Below are 14,965 nucleotides of genomic sequence, written 5' to 3'. Positions count from 1 at the left end.
CTCTCTCTTTGGGGAACTGTTGGCAGCTCAGCTGGCCAAGTGCTTGCCTCATCACCTTTATGTTCTGCTTCTTGCTGGATTATTCTGTGTTCATCTTGCCCTCTTCCTCGTGGAGATCCTGGCACAAACCCATGGCCTGGGACCCCTCATGCTGCCCTGTCTAGCCCATCACACAGCCAGATCAGTAGGGATGGATCCAGCACCTCCTGGCCAAGACAGGCTCTGTGCTGGATCATGGAATCCCATCTGAATGGCAAAGATCTGCTCCCACAGGTTCAAGCACTGACTGCACAGGGACAACAGTGGCAAGCGCTGCTTAGGAAGTGGGTAGACAATGAGTAGGTGGGGGAGCTCCTGCTGCTCCAGCATGGCCTGCAGAAGTTTTCACAGGACTGCAAAGTTGATGTCAGCCTCGATGGCAGAATCCAACAGCTGGTACAGGCTGACGGTGTCCATGGCTGCTGCCCTGCCCAAAACCACAGCTCCTGTCCTGGCGAAGCAAGAGCCTTTCTGCCTGGAAGGGATCCTCTCGGGTAGAACGGGTAGTTTGCATCGACCGCATGGCAGACAATGCCGAGACAGCCACCCTCCCAAGAGCGTCTTTCTCTGGAGAAGGTGGATAGCTCAGGCAGACACCAGCTGATAAACACAGGCCGACAGAGAAAGCAGGAGAGGCTCTTTGTATGAAGTTCCAATGGCAGTTAGTAACAAGCACATTGAGGGGATTCAGCGACAGAAGAGCCCTGAACAGAGGAGGGTCCAGGGGTTATAAACAGGCAGGAGTGGGTGGGGTATCATAGTCTGAGGGCCTATGGGTAAAGGGAGTAGGGGTGGAATGAAGGCAGGGCGAGGAGGAAACAACCAACGGGGATACAGTGGAAGAGTGTCTGTCTGCAAAGGTAAGCCATTGGGGAAACTAGAAACAGTGAACTTTGCAGAACTGGGGAGGAGAACAGGGATGATATCACTGAGGTTATTAACATACTGAACCAGAGGAACCCAGAGGACTGTGCGGAAGAGTCTCAGGATGTCACTCTAACAAGGGTGTCTTCCCATGGCATCCCAGTTTCCCCCTCACCCACCTGGGATGCTACAGTCAGCCACAAGCCTTCTGCTCCTTCCTGCCCAAAATCTCAGTGCTTGTTCTGGAAGGACAGGAGCCTTCCTGCCCAGTAGGTTTTTTGTAGGGTCAAAGGGGTGATTAGCAGTTTCATTCTGTCCTGAGAGGAGGGAGGCCCCATCCCAGAGGGGATGCTGTTGGGTGGGTTGGGTAGGATATGAGGGTGGACAGCCAGGAGCCTCCTTCTCTCCTGGGCAGAGCCCTCCTGCTCAGAGAGGATAGCCTCGTGTAGAAGATGCGAGCGGTCAGCAGGCTCCTTCCTCATCTTCCCCCTCAGAGAACTGAAGCCAGTGTGATGCACATCCCCCTCCTCAGGCCATTGCTTCCTCATTGCATCTCCCATTGCTTGGCACTGCTGCATGCTCAGCAGCAGGTAGGTCATAGAGTCATTGCACCCCCCTGCCACAGACAAGGACACCTTCCACCAGACCAGGCTAAGTGCATTAGAGGAGGCACAGGCTCCCAGCATGGTTTGGTGGATATGCTGCTCATATCTCTGGGGACAGGCAACCCAAGCCACGTGACATGAGGCTGCTGTGCCAGCTCCCCTCGGCCCGGGACACACACTTGCAGTCAGAAAGGAGAACACAGTGAAGTTCCTCTTGCATCACCCTTAGCAATTTATTATCCCATCTGACTTCCAGCTCTGACAATGACCTGTGAATGCCCCAGGGCACCATGGTTTGAGTTGGGGGAAGCCTGGAGCCCTGGGGCTCAGGCTGTGCCATGATGCCAACCACCTCACAACTTTCTGCTTCAGCTGCCCCTTTTCAAGGGCTGGTGGTGACTTCACCTGTGGAAGCTAGGTGCCACCAGCTGGGGGACAGAACAATAAGAAAATTAAGCAAAGCACTCCTTTTCTCACACATCTGGGGGAGTACAGGTGTCCTTCCCCTCCCAGCACGGGCTCCAGAGTAGAGCGAGTAACTCAAAAGGCCAGCACTGGCACCCACAGTACAGAGGTCAGCTCAGCAGGGATTGTGCAGTGCCCCCCAACCCGCAATGGTGGGCACAGGGGAGACCCCAAATCCCACACTCTTGGTATAGACAGACAGCCTGTGGCGATAAAGGCAGCCTTGCAACCCAGGATGAGAGTCTGTCCAAATGTGGAATACAAGACAGCCCGGCAGCTTCATCTGATCTTCAAAATGGTCTGAAAAGGCACTTCACTCCCCATCTGGGGACGGAGAATATACCTGGAAAAAAACCTTAGAAAGGGAATGTTTAGAAGAGGTTCAACAGCAAGCAGAGGCTCTGCAGCACGGGCACAGCACCCCTCCCTGGCAGAGGCAGCAGTCCACATGCTAAGGTCAGCATGGAGATATCCCACGCAACACACACCGCCACGGCCCCATGCAGACACTGGGATCCAAGACAAGTCCAGGGCCATGGCATCCCCAGCATCCCAGGTTCAAGCAGACAGGGCTCCCTGCTCCTCCTGCCCTGCCCCGGCCGAGGGTCTGGCTCTGGCTGGCAGCTGCCCAGCCAGAGGGCTGTTGGGGTGCAGCCGGCAGAACCGCCCCAGCGTCCAGATGGGGAAGATGTTGCGGTACGCGGTGTAACTGATGGCACACGACTTGTTGAAGACCCCAGCAATGTTCTCCTGGGAGACAAGCAGAGAGCAGAATGGTATGAGTGACAGGGGACTGCTACATGCTCAGGAACTTCTTGGAAAGACTAAAGATGTACCTGAGGCCAGTCCCCGTTGGGCAGCTGCTTATCCATCAACACTTTAATGCCCCTTTCCAGCACACTGATGTCAGGGTACCTACAAAGCACAAGGGAAATGTAAACATCTTTATCCAAACCATCTGGAAACCCTCATCCACGTGTCTGGGGAGCTCAACCACCTCCAGGCTGCTCCGAGCTTGCCCCAGGCATGCTGAGTGCTTTGGGAAGGGCTCCCCCCAACCCCAAGACACTAAATATTATTAATACGGCACCATTTTCCCAGGCTGGAGGCCTGCAGTCCTGATCAAAAGCTTTGCTTTGCACTGGGTCACACCAGCCAGGCCCAAGGCCACCCAACCCAGCTTGATCTCTTTTCCCTGACCACTGGGGCTACTCTTACCTGACAGCCATGAGCCCCAGCAGGGCCCAACAGGTGTTGTGGATCTGTGACTCAGCACTCTGCACGTATGTGCGCTGCTCGCAGGACTCGAAATCCTCTCCCCACCCGCCATCTGCCATCTGCTTGGAGATGAGGAACTGGCAGGCCTGGGCCACCTCTTGGCAGACAGTCCTGCAGGGATGGGGGCCAGAATCAAGACAGGACTGGGGACAGAGAGTGTTTGGATGCCCACAGTTCTCAGCTGCAAAGAGAAGCAGTGCCCATGGCTGGGACTGCCCTAAGAGTTTGAGAGTGAGGCAGCAAATGCCCTGGCCACACTGCAGGCACAGGATTTGGGAGGAGCAGTCCCTGAGGCAGGAGAGTCCATGCACAGCCAGGGATCCATCCAGCCCCATCACAGAGTCCTACCCTGGCCCAGGAGGTAGGTAGGGGCGAGGCACCCAGACATTCCCTTCTCACCCGTCGTGGTATGTGTGCTGCATGCTGGCAAATGCCTCCAGACCAAACCAGGTGCCATAGGTGAAACAAACCCCCCAGCTCCTAGGAAGAAGGGGAGAGCAGCACTGTCAGGGGTGCAAGGCCCCAGGGAGAGGCAGGCTGCAACACAGCTGTCTGTGTTCACAGAAGAGCAGAGCCAGGCACAGAGCTGCAGCCTGCCTTCCCCTATGACCCAACCATGCCCAGTCCCACCAGCACCTGCTCCCAGTTAACTCAAGTGTCAGCAGAACTGGGACCACAGGAGCTGGAGCTACCCCAAACTTCTCTGGGTCTTGTACCTGTTCTACCTGGGCTGGAGGGAGAGTAACTGAGAGCAAAGCACAGCAGCTAGAGGAGGATCAGCCCTTCCTTTCCCTCCCACAGATCCTGCCAGCCAGGAATGCTTGCCATAATGATCCCTCTTACACTGGGGCAGCCAGGAGAAAAAGGGGTGCTGGGAACGCCACTTACCCCTCCCAGGACCCATCCGCTCGCTGCTTCTTGCGACAGAAATCCAGGCCCTTCTGCAGAGTCTCCCTGGACAGGGAATAAATCATCCACTTCAGAAGCAGCTCAAACTCAGTGTTTGCTTCGTTGGGGGCTCCATCAGCCCCTCTGTGGCTTTGATGGGTCCCCTTATTGGAGGGCACAAGAGACAAGATCACGCAGACAGGCAGCTACGTTGTTCAGGAGGCCATGGCAGGCAGCTTGGGACAATGAGCCTGTCTTCTTCTCTGCTCAGCTCTCATCTCAGTGCCTCACCTGATCTCCATGGCTCGGTGCTCAGGGAACTGGCTCTGGAAGTGTCTAAGTGCCTGCATGACAGCTGATGTGCACTCCACGTATGTGTAGTCAATCATGATGTCACCTGCCAGCAGGCAATGGGTATCAGTGCCACAGCCCCTGTGTGGGCAAGCCTCCAGGCCAGCTGCTGCCAGCCTGTCCCTCACATCCAGGGCACACTGATCCCCTGGGCACCCACTGGGCATGGTGAGCCCAGGCCACTTTGTCCCTTCACAGTGGGCAGGACAACCAACCCGCAGAGCTCCCCTTACCAAACACCTCTGAGGGGTTCAGCAGCTCCAGTAAGTGGCCTCCTCGCTTGGTTTCATAAGTGGCAAAGCCTCCATCCGGGTTCCTCATGCTCAGCAACTGCCCAGACAAGCAGAGAGAGGGGGTGGTACAACCTCATGGGCAGTACTACTCCAGTCTGGTCCCAAGCCAGCTGTGAGGATAAAGTCAGACCTACAGGTGTATGGGGCAGGCAGAAAACCCAGGTCCCAAACCACCGTGACAAAGCAAGCCCAATCTGGGCCATCACATGACATTAGGTCACATAGGCAGCTCTGAATCACAACAGAGTGTTGCCACACCAGGCCTCATACTAGCTCAGATCCAACCAGATCTAATGCCAGATCTAACAATTCCTCAGGCCTTGGCTTCTCTTACAGTCCCGCATGCTCCTTGGCATAATTTTTGCAGCTCTTACCACATTCACAGCATCAAAGAGGCGCTCAGCAGGCACAAGCTTGGTTATGAAGGGACACTTCTCCTGCAGCAGCATTACTGCCTTCAGCCCCTCTGCTGTGCAATCTGCCACGATCCAGCCACAGTCCCGCGTGCTGAAGGGGAAGCCACCCTGGAAAAGGATCAGGTGTGCTTAGGGAGCGGGATCGCTTTCCCTCACCCACTCTATTCTTGGAAGAGAGCAGATGCTGCCCCTGACTCCTGTTTCCTCTGCCCAAATCCCTGCCCCAGTCATGTGTCCTTGAGAGACCAGTGCCAGCCATCATACCTTGTTCATATGGCGGTAATATTTCTGGTAGTCAGGTGGGTTCTCTGGGATCTGCACAAGACAAGAAACAAGTGAAGGCAGCCTGGAGGTGCCTGGCTGCAGGACCACAGGCTGAAACCATTGCAGGTGGTTTTTCCATGTGGAAGTGGACAGTACCTGCCTTCCACTGAGGGAAGTAGACATGAAAGAGGTCAGCTCTGGAGCAAGGAAAAATCATCTTTTTGCCTGATTTCAGCAGGTGTTGCTAAAGCTCCCTTTGGGATCTTGCCTGCCAGGGAACCATCTGTTTTCAATGCTTTTGTTGGCAGCACCACGAACAAGACCGGTGACTGCCTGTGCATCAAGCTGCTGGTGACAATGACCCTCACCTTGAGCCACTGCTGGTCTGGCCAGCAGAAGCTGACCTCACACAGTCACTATCCAATGATCCTGGGTTTCCCAGAAGGGTGCCTCAAATGTGTCAGCACCAGACAAGATGAAGGGCAAATAAGCCTAAGCTTTCAGTTTTCCAGCCCCTCTAAGCTCAGGCAGACAACCCAAGCATCCCTGGGCCTTGCTAAGGTCCTCCCCAAGCTTCAAAGATGGTTCTCTGAAAACAGGGAGCAGGAAACAGGAAGCTGGGCCTGGGACTTTGCCAGTCAGCCTTTCAGAAGCTGTCTTCAGAAGGCAACAAATGCATCCAACAGGGTTCTGAGCAAGAGGCAAGCCTGCCCTGGCAGTATGTGAGACACCACTGACCAGCTCTGCTCACCTGGGAGAACCGGAGGAACCCATGGGCGTTCTGGAGGCAGGAGGTGAATTCAGGCATCTCCTGGGCTTCTGCCTAGAAACAGAGATGCACAGTGAGCAGTCAGCAAGTAGCCAGACATGTTTTCCCAGCTCAGTCACAGCATGCCAGGCCAGAACAGAGCTCCAAGGGGGTGCACAGCAGGAGGGCTGGTACTGGGGACTCCTGAGCAGAGATCATTTTCCCAAGGCAGCAGGTAGCACTGAAGGGTGCATTACCTCCAGGAAGGCTTGGATGGCAAAAGCGGTGTCCCAGAGCTGGGATCCGTTTGTGCCCTGGAAGAGAGAAAACAGACAGTGAGAGGCAGGTGCTAGCAGCAGTCTGACCCAGCTGTGGGGACTATGGGACAGCACATCCCTCCTGCATTACCCCCAACACCTCCATCCTATGTCATCCTGCATCACAGCTGACGTGCTGGCACAGAGAGGACAGATGCAGCAGGTCAAGGGACAGCAAGGGAGCACAATATAAGACAGCTGCTTCAGTCTGCTTTGTGCACAGCCAAGGCAGGAGAGGTGGCTAGCATTAAGGAACAGCAGGACACAATGGCTCTGAGAGAAGCAGAGCTCAGCCCACACTCAGGATCAGGGGCCTGGCTTTCTCCCAGGACTCATGAGGATGGAGGGAATGGAGGCCTCTCAGCTCCCAGCCACAGGGAGGCAAAGTAGCAGGACAGACAGTACACCCTCCTAGCACCGCTGGGGGAATTGGAAGTGAGAAGGCCACCAGGCACCTGAGCCAGGGGCTCAAGCCTGGGATGAACATGCCATCCCATTACTCCACAGGTTGCCCCAGGACACGAGGGTCCCTTCAGTCACAGCTGAACTCCTACAGCACTTCACCTGCATCTTCATGCCGTCGAGGCCCAGCCTGTGGGAGGAGAGAGCACAGTGCTGCAGAACAGGCAGAGTGGGAGCACCAGGAGGCAAGTCAGGAGTCATGGTGTGCTGTGCCAGCTGGGACACACTCAGCCCTTACCAGAGATAGTCAGGGATCCTGGAAACATGCTCCTGAAAAGCTGGGGAGTCCTTCCCTTCCACAAACCAGCGAACCAGCATGTTGATTGTCTTGGAGATCTGCCAAGAGGAGCATTGTCACTGCTCTGGATAGAGCTTCTTCCAGCCCCAGGAACATACATCCCAACCCACTCAACACAAAGCCATCCAGAGGGTTGTCTGGCCTTGATCCCAATGTGACATCACCCAGCACAGCCCTCTGCATCTCCTGTGCCCTGTTAGCCTTAAGCTCTTGAGCATCAGGAGCAGGAGGAGTTGACAAGGTCTGGTGATTATTACATGCCACACTTGCACAAGCTGCTCCCTGAAGAACAAAGGGTGAGACACTAAAGGATTAACAGCAAGTGTCCTACCGGGCCGATGCTGATGCACTTGGTGAATCTGTCATCAGCCTTGATGTGGTCGTACAGCTCTGTGATGGCTCGCTGCCGCAGGTGACTGCTGTGGTGAGCTTCATACACATTCATGATGGCTGCAGGAGAAGAAAGGGACACACAGTGGAAAAACTCCCACCCTGTGCAGCCAGATTCACTCGCTGTGGCAGGCTGCACCCCAACTCACACAACAACCATCAACCAACAAGCATCAGGACGGAGCAAAGCTCTGCCCCAGAGCGGCCTGAGGACATGGGCACAAGGCCCTGCTGCTCTCAGGGAAGCAGAACCCCATGGATCACATCATTCCAGTCTCCATCCCAGCTGCAGGGCATACACTGGTAGCTGGCAGTAGACCCTAAAGAGCTCTGAGGGTGCAAGGCAGCCTCAGTATTCCTCGCAGCAGCTGCTGCACTCACCATAGGCAGCACCCAGCAGCCAGCTGTGTGGGGTGTACACGTCACAGGCAGCCACGTTGTTCCTCTGGGCTGGCCAGTCTATGCTGGCGTAGTCTTGCACATAGAGCTCCTGGCACGAGAGAGCAAAGGGCAGCCTGGCCAGCCGGGAGCAAGCACCTGGGGCAGGCACTCCTGGGAGCCGGCTCAGAGACCGTGCAAGTTATGAGAGCTGCCACTTGGCAAGCCAGAGGCTGGCTCACAAGAGCATGGCCAGCACAGCAGGTGGCCACAGAGCCATGGATCCCTGTCCAGCGGGACCAGCTCCCTCCTTACCTGCCGCAAGCTCCGTATGAGCTCGTCCTCTTGTGCTGACAAACGCTTAGCATAGCAGTAGCTCATGGGAAGGTAAACCTGGCGGCAGTGACACCAGAGCCGTGACGGGTGCGCTGGAAACCATGTGGGAAGCAGCCTGATTGCAACAGAGAAAGTGCTGCTGTGAGGAACAAGGAAGGCCAAGGGCCACTGGAGAGATGTTGTGTGGAATGCCCAGAGCAGGGCAGGCCTTTCCTTGTCCCCTGCGCTAAGGGATATACACACAGCCTGGACCTGCTCAGATTCCCTCTCCAACAGGGATACTCCCTCCTGACACCACTCCAGCCCCGGCTGACACATGGCAGGGAGGACCTCAAGCTCACAGAGGAAGCAGAGAAGCTAGTGCAGCCACATGGGACATTGAAGGCAGAGGCCTGCAGAGACAGTCAATGGCATTTGCTGACAAAGCACCAGTAGCCCTTGGTACTATCCCCGATTTCCTCCAGGGATAGTGCCAGACACTTTTCCCCTCGGACACCCAGCAGCCCTCTGAGTATTCAGAGAGGGTACAAGCAAGGGTTTAGGGCTGGCAGCCTCACATGTGGCTGTCCCTTCCTGCTAGGGTCCAATTCTGGCTGCTGGAAGACACTGGTGGCAGACAGGGAGCCCATGAATGTATTAGGGACCATATATTAGGGAAATGCTAAGAGGGCTGCACTCTGGCATCTCCCTTGGATGCAGTGTTCAGTGCTATCCACCTAAGTGGCTGGCCTGCTGCTGGCTCCCAGCTGACAAGCAGCCTGAGCACCTCCAGTTCCTGGCTGTAGCTGGCATTGTCCCAGCAATCACCAGCGCCTGGGACAGTTCTGGGTGGAGGCTGGTGGCAGGACTGACACTAGCTGCTCTCTCCACAGTGAGGGGGGCACATACCACATCTCTGGGAGAAGCGTGTTCATTCCCTCCCAGCTGTAAACGTTCAAGACAGCCAGCCAAAACTTGCCCCAGGAAGGGATTCCCACAGCACCTCCTGCACAGAACAGTATCAGCTTTCAGGGTGAACACAGCCATGCCAGCTCCCAACTTTTTTCCCCATCACAGAGCCCACTTCTCCCCATGCTTGAGAGCACACTATTCAGGCTGGGATACATGTCCCAAAACAGGGCAAGCAGGCAATGGCACAAAAATGCAACACAGCTTCCCGTCATTAATTGAAAATGCAGTTGCCGTGAAAGGCAAGTAAGGACAACAGTTCTTCCACTACCTGGCAGCCCCCAGTGTTCCCTGCAGCCCTCAGTTCTGGCCAGACCTCTCTCCCCAGTGTACCGGCCCCATGGCTGACCTTTGCTGTGCAGGTTGACACGGGCCCGCACAATGTCAGGGTCATCTGGTCCAACCCCCAGGATCCTCAACGCTACGTAGTTGAGGGCTGTGCCAAACACTGTTGATTTATCTTCCACATGTCTGTCAGGAGCACACACAGAAACGCCACATCCATTTGTCAGCTATTGCCATTAGCCAGACACAAGCCACTGCACAGGGCTGTCTTTGTTAGGGTGAAGTGGGATGGCAGGGGTGACTTTGGAAAAGAGGGACCTGACTAATACAGGAATAAACATTGCTCTGCAATACCCCGTCACACATGGTGCTTTGGGATACAGTGCCCCAGAGGAGATGTGGCCAGACTTGATGCTATGGCCACCTCTGTGACAAACAGCTCTCACACGTGATGAGTCCTCCTCCCTAAGCCTGGGCAGATCTGACAGCAGCTCTAAATCCTGCACCTTGGAGCTGCCATCACCCAAAGAAGCATCTTTGGTACTCACAAGCCCCAGCCTCCATCTGGGAGCTGCACAGAGCGCAGGTAGCGCACCATCTCCTTCCGGAACCCCTCGGGCAGCTGGATTTGGGCCGTGTGGCAGGTGATGAGGAGACCTGGAGGATCAGACAGGCCGGCACTGTAGAGAGCCGAACCCCAGGGCACTCATCCCCGGGCAGGTGCCCAGGCCTACCTGGCAGCAGGAACAGCGGCCCGCCGTAATCGCCCGCCCAGTGCCCATCCTCGGCCTGCAGCGCTGCGTAGAACCGCATCCCGTTGCGGGCCGCCTCCCGGGCCGAGCCGGCGGCCGGCAGCGCCTGCAGCGTCGCGCCCTGTGGGGAGACAGAGGCACCTCAGCGGTGCGCCCCGGGCACGGCCCCGCCGCCCCGGCCCGGGCCCCCCGCACCGTGTCCAGCCCGAGGCTGTGCTGCTCCAGCGCTGTCTGCGCTCGCCGCTCCCCGACATCGCCTTCGCCATCGCCCAGGTAGCGCCAGAGCTGCCGCCCACCCTCGCAGCGCAGCCGCCAGGCCGGCAGCTCCGTGGCCGCCGCCGAGCGCCGAGGGCCGCCGCGCCGCCGAACCGCCCTGCCGGACACGGCACCGTGAACCGCGGCCGCCGCCCCGCCCCGCCGGGACCCCGCCGCTCCCGACCCCAGCGCCGGCATCCACCCGGTGCCCCCCGCCAGCGCCGCTCCCGCTCTCCATCCCCGCGCCGGCACTCACACGGCGTCCGCCGCCATCGCCGCTGCCGATCCCAGCGCCGGGGCCGCGCCGGCTGGTCCCACATCGCCTCACGGGCGGCAGCCAATGGCGGCCCCCGGCCCGCCCCGGCCGGCCCCCGCGCCGTCCCCGGCCCGCCCCATCTCCTGCGTCCCCGGCCCGCCCCATCTCCTCCGTGCCCGTCCCGCCCCATCTCCTCCGTCCCCGGCCCGCCCCATCTCCTCCGTGCCCGTCCCGCCCCATCTCCTCCGTCCCCGGCCCGCCCCATCTCCTCCGTGCCCGTCCCGCCCCATCTCCTCTCGTCCCCGTCCCGCCCCGTCTCCTCCCGTCCCCGTCCCAGTCCCACCCCATCTCCGTCCCGCCCCATCTCCTCCCGTCCCCTCCTGCCATGGGACGTCGCCTGGCTGCCGCGGTTCGACTCCTCCGTCGCACTCCGTCTGCCCCCGGCACAGCGGTGCCATCCCCCTCACAGACCCCGACAGCCGAGCCGTCCCTTTGGGTGACAGCGCCGGCCCCTAGAGCGACTGTCCCCACCTCCGTGCACCCCCAAAGTCCAGGCGTGCGGTTTCCGTCGTTAATGGAAATAACAAGACAATGCCAGCCCAGCCTGGTGCCCAGCCCACGTGGGCCACGAGGGACCGGGGAGATGTGTCTGGGAGCAGTGCCAGCCGTGGGCACAGCGTACCCTGACCCGCGTGTGCCCACGCTCCCGCTGCCCGCACCCTTGACTCACCGTCCTCAGCTCTGCTCTCCCGGGGTGTCAGGCACTCCGTAAACACCGGGGCTCTGCCCGCTGGGGAGGGCTGTGGCCGGCGGGGCTGGCACCCATAAAACACTGTGTTGTGCTCTGCAGGTGAGTCAGGTATTGTCACTGCGAACCCTGCCCTGGTCCCTCCAGCACGGTTCGGGGGGTGTCACCTTCATGCAGGTGATGCCGTGGGACAGCAGTCCATGAGGAGATGGCAGAGCTCCTCCTGTCCGGTCCAAGTGACATGTCCCCATCTCTCTCCCAACAGCCATCACTGCCTTCCCAGGCCAGTGAGCAAGTGGGTTTCAGCCCTTCAAAGCCCCTTGGCTCAAGAAGGCTCCCCAAAAGGAGGCACACAGGGATGGTAAATCCCAGACGCTGTACCTGTTGCTGCTATGCTGTTGGAAGGGTTGGGTGGACATTTAACTTGTTTAAATGGAGTGATAAATTCCTTTCAGCCTTTCACAGTGACCTGGCTTCCCTCCTACCACAGAGGTGGCACCAGACCAAGCTAAACTGGCAGAAAAGCCCCTCCATGTCTGTGCAGTGCCCAGGGACAAAAGAGCTGCTCACAAATGTGGCACCCATCCACACCCCAGGACAGAAAAATGCCTGTCTATTAATATTTCTATAATCATTAATATTTACAGTATATAATGCACACTAGAAGTTTCATTTAAAATACTCCTCTTATAAGAAACAGATCTTCACTCATGTCCAGAATAACCTCAGGGATTATCTGGAGAGGATACAGTGATTTTATTTGAGAATTAAAGAATTAATTTTGTATTTATTTCATGAACTAGGCTTAGGTCACTCAGTTCAGCCCTGGCTGTGTTCAGTAAGAGCAAAATGTTTTTTGGATGTGTCTGGACTTCTCCTGGAGGGAGAATGGATTGGGATAATATCTTTGACTTGTGTCTCATCCCACTGATCCTCAGTAGGGAGAGCTGTGCTGCTTCTCTTGCACGGTTTATATGAACAGAAAGAACTCCAGCAGTTCACTGACATGGGTGTTGTATTTGAGGGTTAATAGTCTATTTATTTTTGGGTTAAGAAAAAAAATTGCCATAATGACTCTGCCCAAAATGAGGTTCATGAAAATATCCACTTGTCCATGGATGCTAAAATCCATGGATTTGGATAAATTATCCATAAATTATAATTTATGGTAATATTTGCCTAAAGGGACTGATGGAGGATGAACAACTCAGTTTCATTTTTATGTCTCTATACAACCCATCTGCATCAGAAATTGTTAATAATTGCCAAATTCCTGTTACTTAGCATTGTTTTCATCCATGTTTTTCTGTGTCTGAACCTCAGCTGGATTCAGCCAGGAACTAGCTCACCTCTGGCTGCTGTGTTTGGGGGTGCCAGGGAACCTGCTCCCTGCAAAGCTGCTGTGTGTGCTGGCACTGTGAGTGCAGCCCTGCAGAGGCAGAGGCAGTTTCTTCACCCTCCCACCCAAATTCCTCTGCTTTCATTACTTTTTTTGTCCCAGTTCAATGACCGCTGGTGTTTGTCTCATGGTCTGGCAGAGCCTGGCGCCACACACACCCGAGAGACAAAGAAATAGGCTGTCTTTTCTCCTGGAATGAGGAGCCTACATTGTGAGGCAGACAGGCAGAGGGCTCAAGTGTTTTGCTCAGCCTTGGGCACTGAAAACCCCCCCTTGCTTCTTTAAACATATCAGCCCAAAGCTCTGGCAAGGAAGCTCTGACCCTGAGGAGAGGAGCCCCAAGGCTGCACCCTCCTGTTCGAAGATCAGAACATGAATTTTAAAATAACAGAAGCAGCTCTTTGGGCAGCTGGAAGCACAGCTCACAGCCCCACACTCCTATCCAGACCTCCTGGACTATCACAGGCTGGGTTAGGGATGATCCAGGCCAGGAGAGCAGTCTTTGCAAAGGATATGAGCCTGGACAAGGATCAGGAAAGTCTCTTGGAGCTGCTCATTAGCAGAGACAGAAGAGGATCAAGGTTTCTGGTGTTCACATCTGACCCTGCTGCTCCTTCCCATCCTATCAGGACATCATTCCAGATCATCACTTGTAAAATACAGAAGTCAGAATGATTTGGGGTGAAATGGACGGCAAGAACCACCAGAAAAGAGAATTTCAAGACTCTTCAAGTTTTGATCCGTGAAATGATATGTTTTCTGTCCCATTTTAGGGAAAGGTTGCTTTCCAGAATGACATCAGAATATGGTTTAAGGAGATGAGCTAGGACCTTGTCTCTGACTAAAAAGGTTTGCTTTAATGCATTTCTTGGCTGAGGACTGAGCTACAGATCTACTAGATCAAATTGCTATCCACAGAAAAATGCTGTCTCTTTCCTGCTGACAGAGAGCCCCATTTATAGCCAGCTCTTACAGGACTGCAATTACTCTTGGAAAAAATCAAATCGTGCAAATTTGCTGACAAACTACCTCCACACTAGAAACACCACTACCTAAAAGCCTCCCTGCTGTCCCTGCTAGTCCCACCAGAGCACAGATAACTGCTGTAGTTTGCAATGCCCTAAATGCAAGAATTTCAGTCGTCAGGTAAATAGAGTCCACATATTCAGCCTTAATGCCAGGGAAATTATTTTTCCCCAAACCAGTGTTTGAGCCTGTTACAAAAACTTTCATGAGCTGATGTAAGGAAATGATCAATGTAGATTTTTTTTTTTTTTAAGTTTTTTAAATAACATGGTTGGTGTTGTATCGGTAGATTTGGGAACACAGGAACTGCCAGGGAATATGTCTGTCCAGCAACAGGGTTTAGATAAAAGTGCACTTAATGCCAGATCATAGTGGCCACTGGGGCTGGCAGGGGACATGTGAACAAGTTTTGTATCAAGACCTCATTTAAAAAGAAAGAATTCTTTCTTTAAAAAGAAAGAATTTAACTTTGACATAACTTTTCAAAGTTTCTAAAAAGAAAAAAAATCTACTGTGAATCAGTATACAAACAATAACTCATCTTTTTTCTGAGTTTTGCATGTTGATTTACACTTCTCAGAATTGATTAAAAATATTTGCAGTTTCACTCGTCTCTGGTGTTAGGTGGATATTTCTTGAACATTTCAACATTTCTTGAACAATACACACAGAAAAGTGTAAGTCTTATGCTCACACTGACTGCAAAACGTGTTTTCATTGATGCTTTCACTCCCCTGGTAGAAATGGTTTTGGAGAAGCAGCAATGGTTTCAGTTTGACAAAGCATTTTGTTGGTGGTATGTTTGGTGAAGCTGAGTGAACTGAAATAACCTTATTTTCCCTGTCTGGCCTGACTCTACAATCTTAAAACAGTAGAAAGCAGAAAAAGCGTGTTCAATATTAAT

At 54.8% G+C, this 14,965-nt stretch overlaps 1 protein-coding gene across 1 annotated transcript; it reads right to left on the bottom strand.

Annotated features, from left to right (window-relative positions):
* Window positions 1-2,396: 2,396 nt before the first annotated feature.
* Window positions 2,397-11,025, bottom strand: LSS (lanosterol synthase). Its single transcript, XM_038143433.1, has 22 exons — window positions 10,889-11,025; window positions 10,573-10,750; window positions 10,360-10,498; window positions 10,174-10,282; window positions 9,690-9,811; window positions 9,281-9,377; window positions 8,372-8,507; window positions 8,060-8,168; window positions 7,620-7,738; window positions 7,229-7,326; window positions 7,093-7,120; window positions 6,469-6,525; window positions 6,215-6,286; window positions 5,464-5,514; window positions 5,158-5,307; window positions 4,724-4,820; window positions 4,431-4,536; window positions 4,140-4,205; window positions 3,651-3,731; window positions 3,192-3,362; window positions 2,810-2,888; window positions 2,397-2,723 (listed from the first exon to the last, which is right to left on the bottom strand). Exons 1-22 carry the CDS (start codon window positions 10,903-10,905, stop codon window positions 2,532-2,534), a joined length of 2,274 nt encoding a protein of 757 aa, XP_037999361.1. The 5' UTR covers window positions 10,906-11,025; the 3' UTR covers window positions 2,397-2,531.
* Between the last annotated feature and the right edge of the window lie 3,940 nt (window positions 11,026-14,965).

Source organism: Motacilla alba, chromosome 7 (assembly GCF_015832195.1).
Source record: "Motacilla alba alba isolate MOTALB_02 chromosome 7, Motacilla_alba_V1.0_pri, whole genome shotgun sequence".
NCBI lineage: Eukaryota > Metazoa > Chordata > Aves > Passeriformes > Motacillidae > Motacilla > Motacilla alba.
The sequence above is the reverse complement of the archived record's forward strand: the minus strand, read 5'-3'. Positions and strand labels throughout refer to the sequence as shown.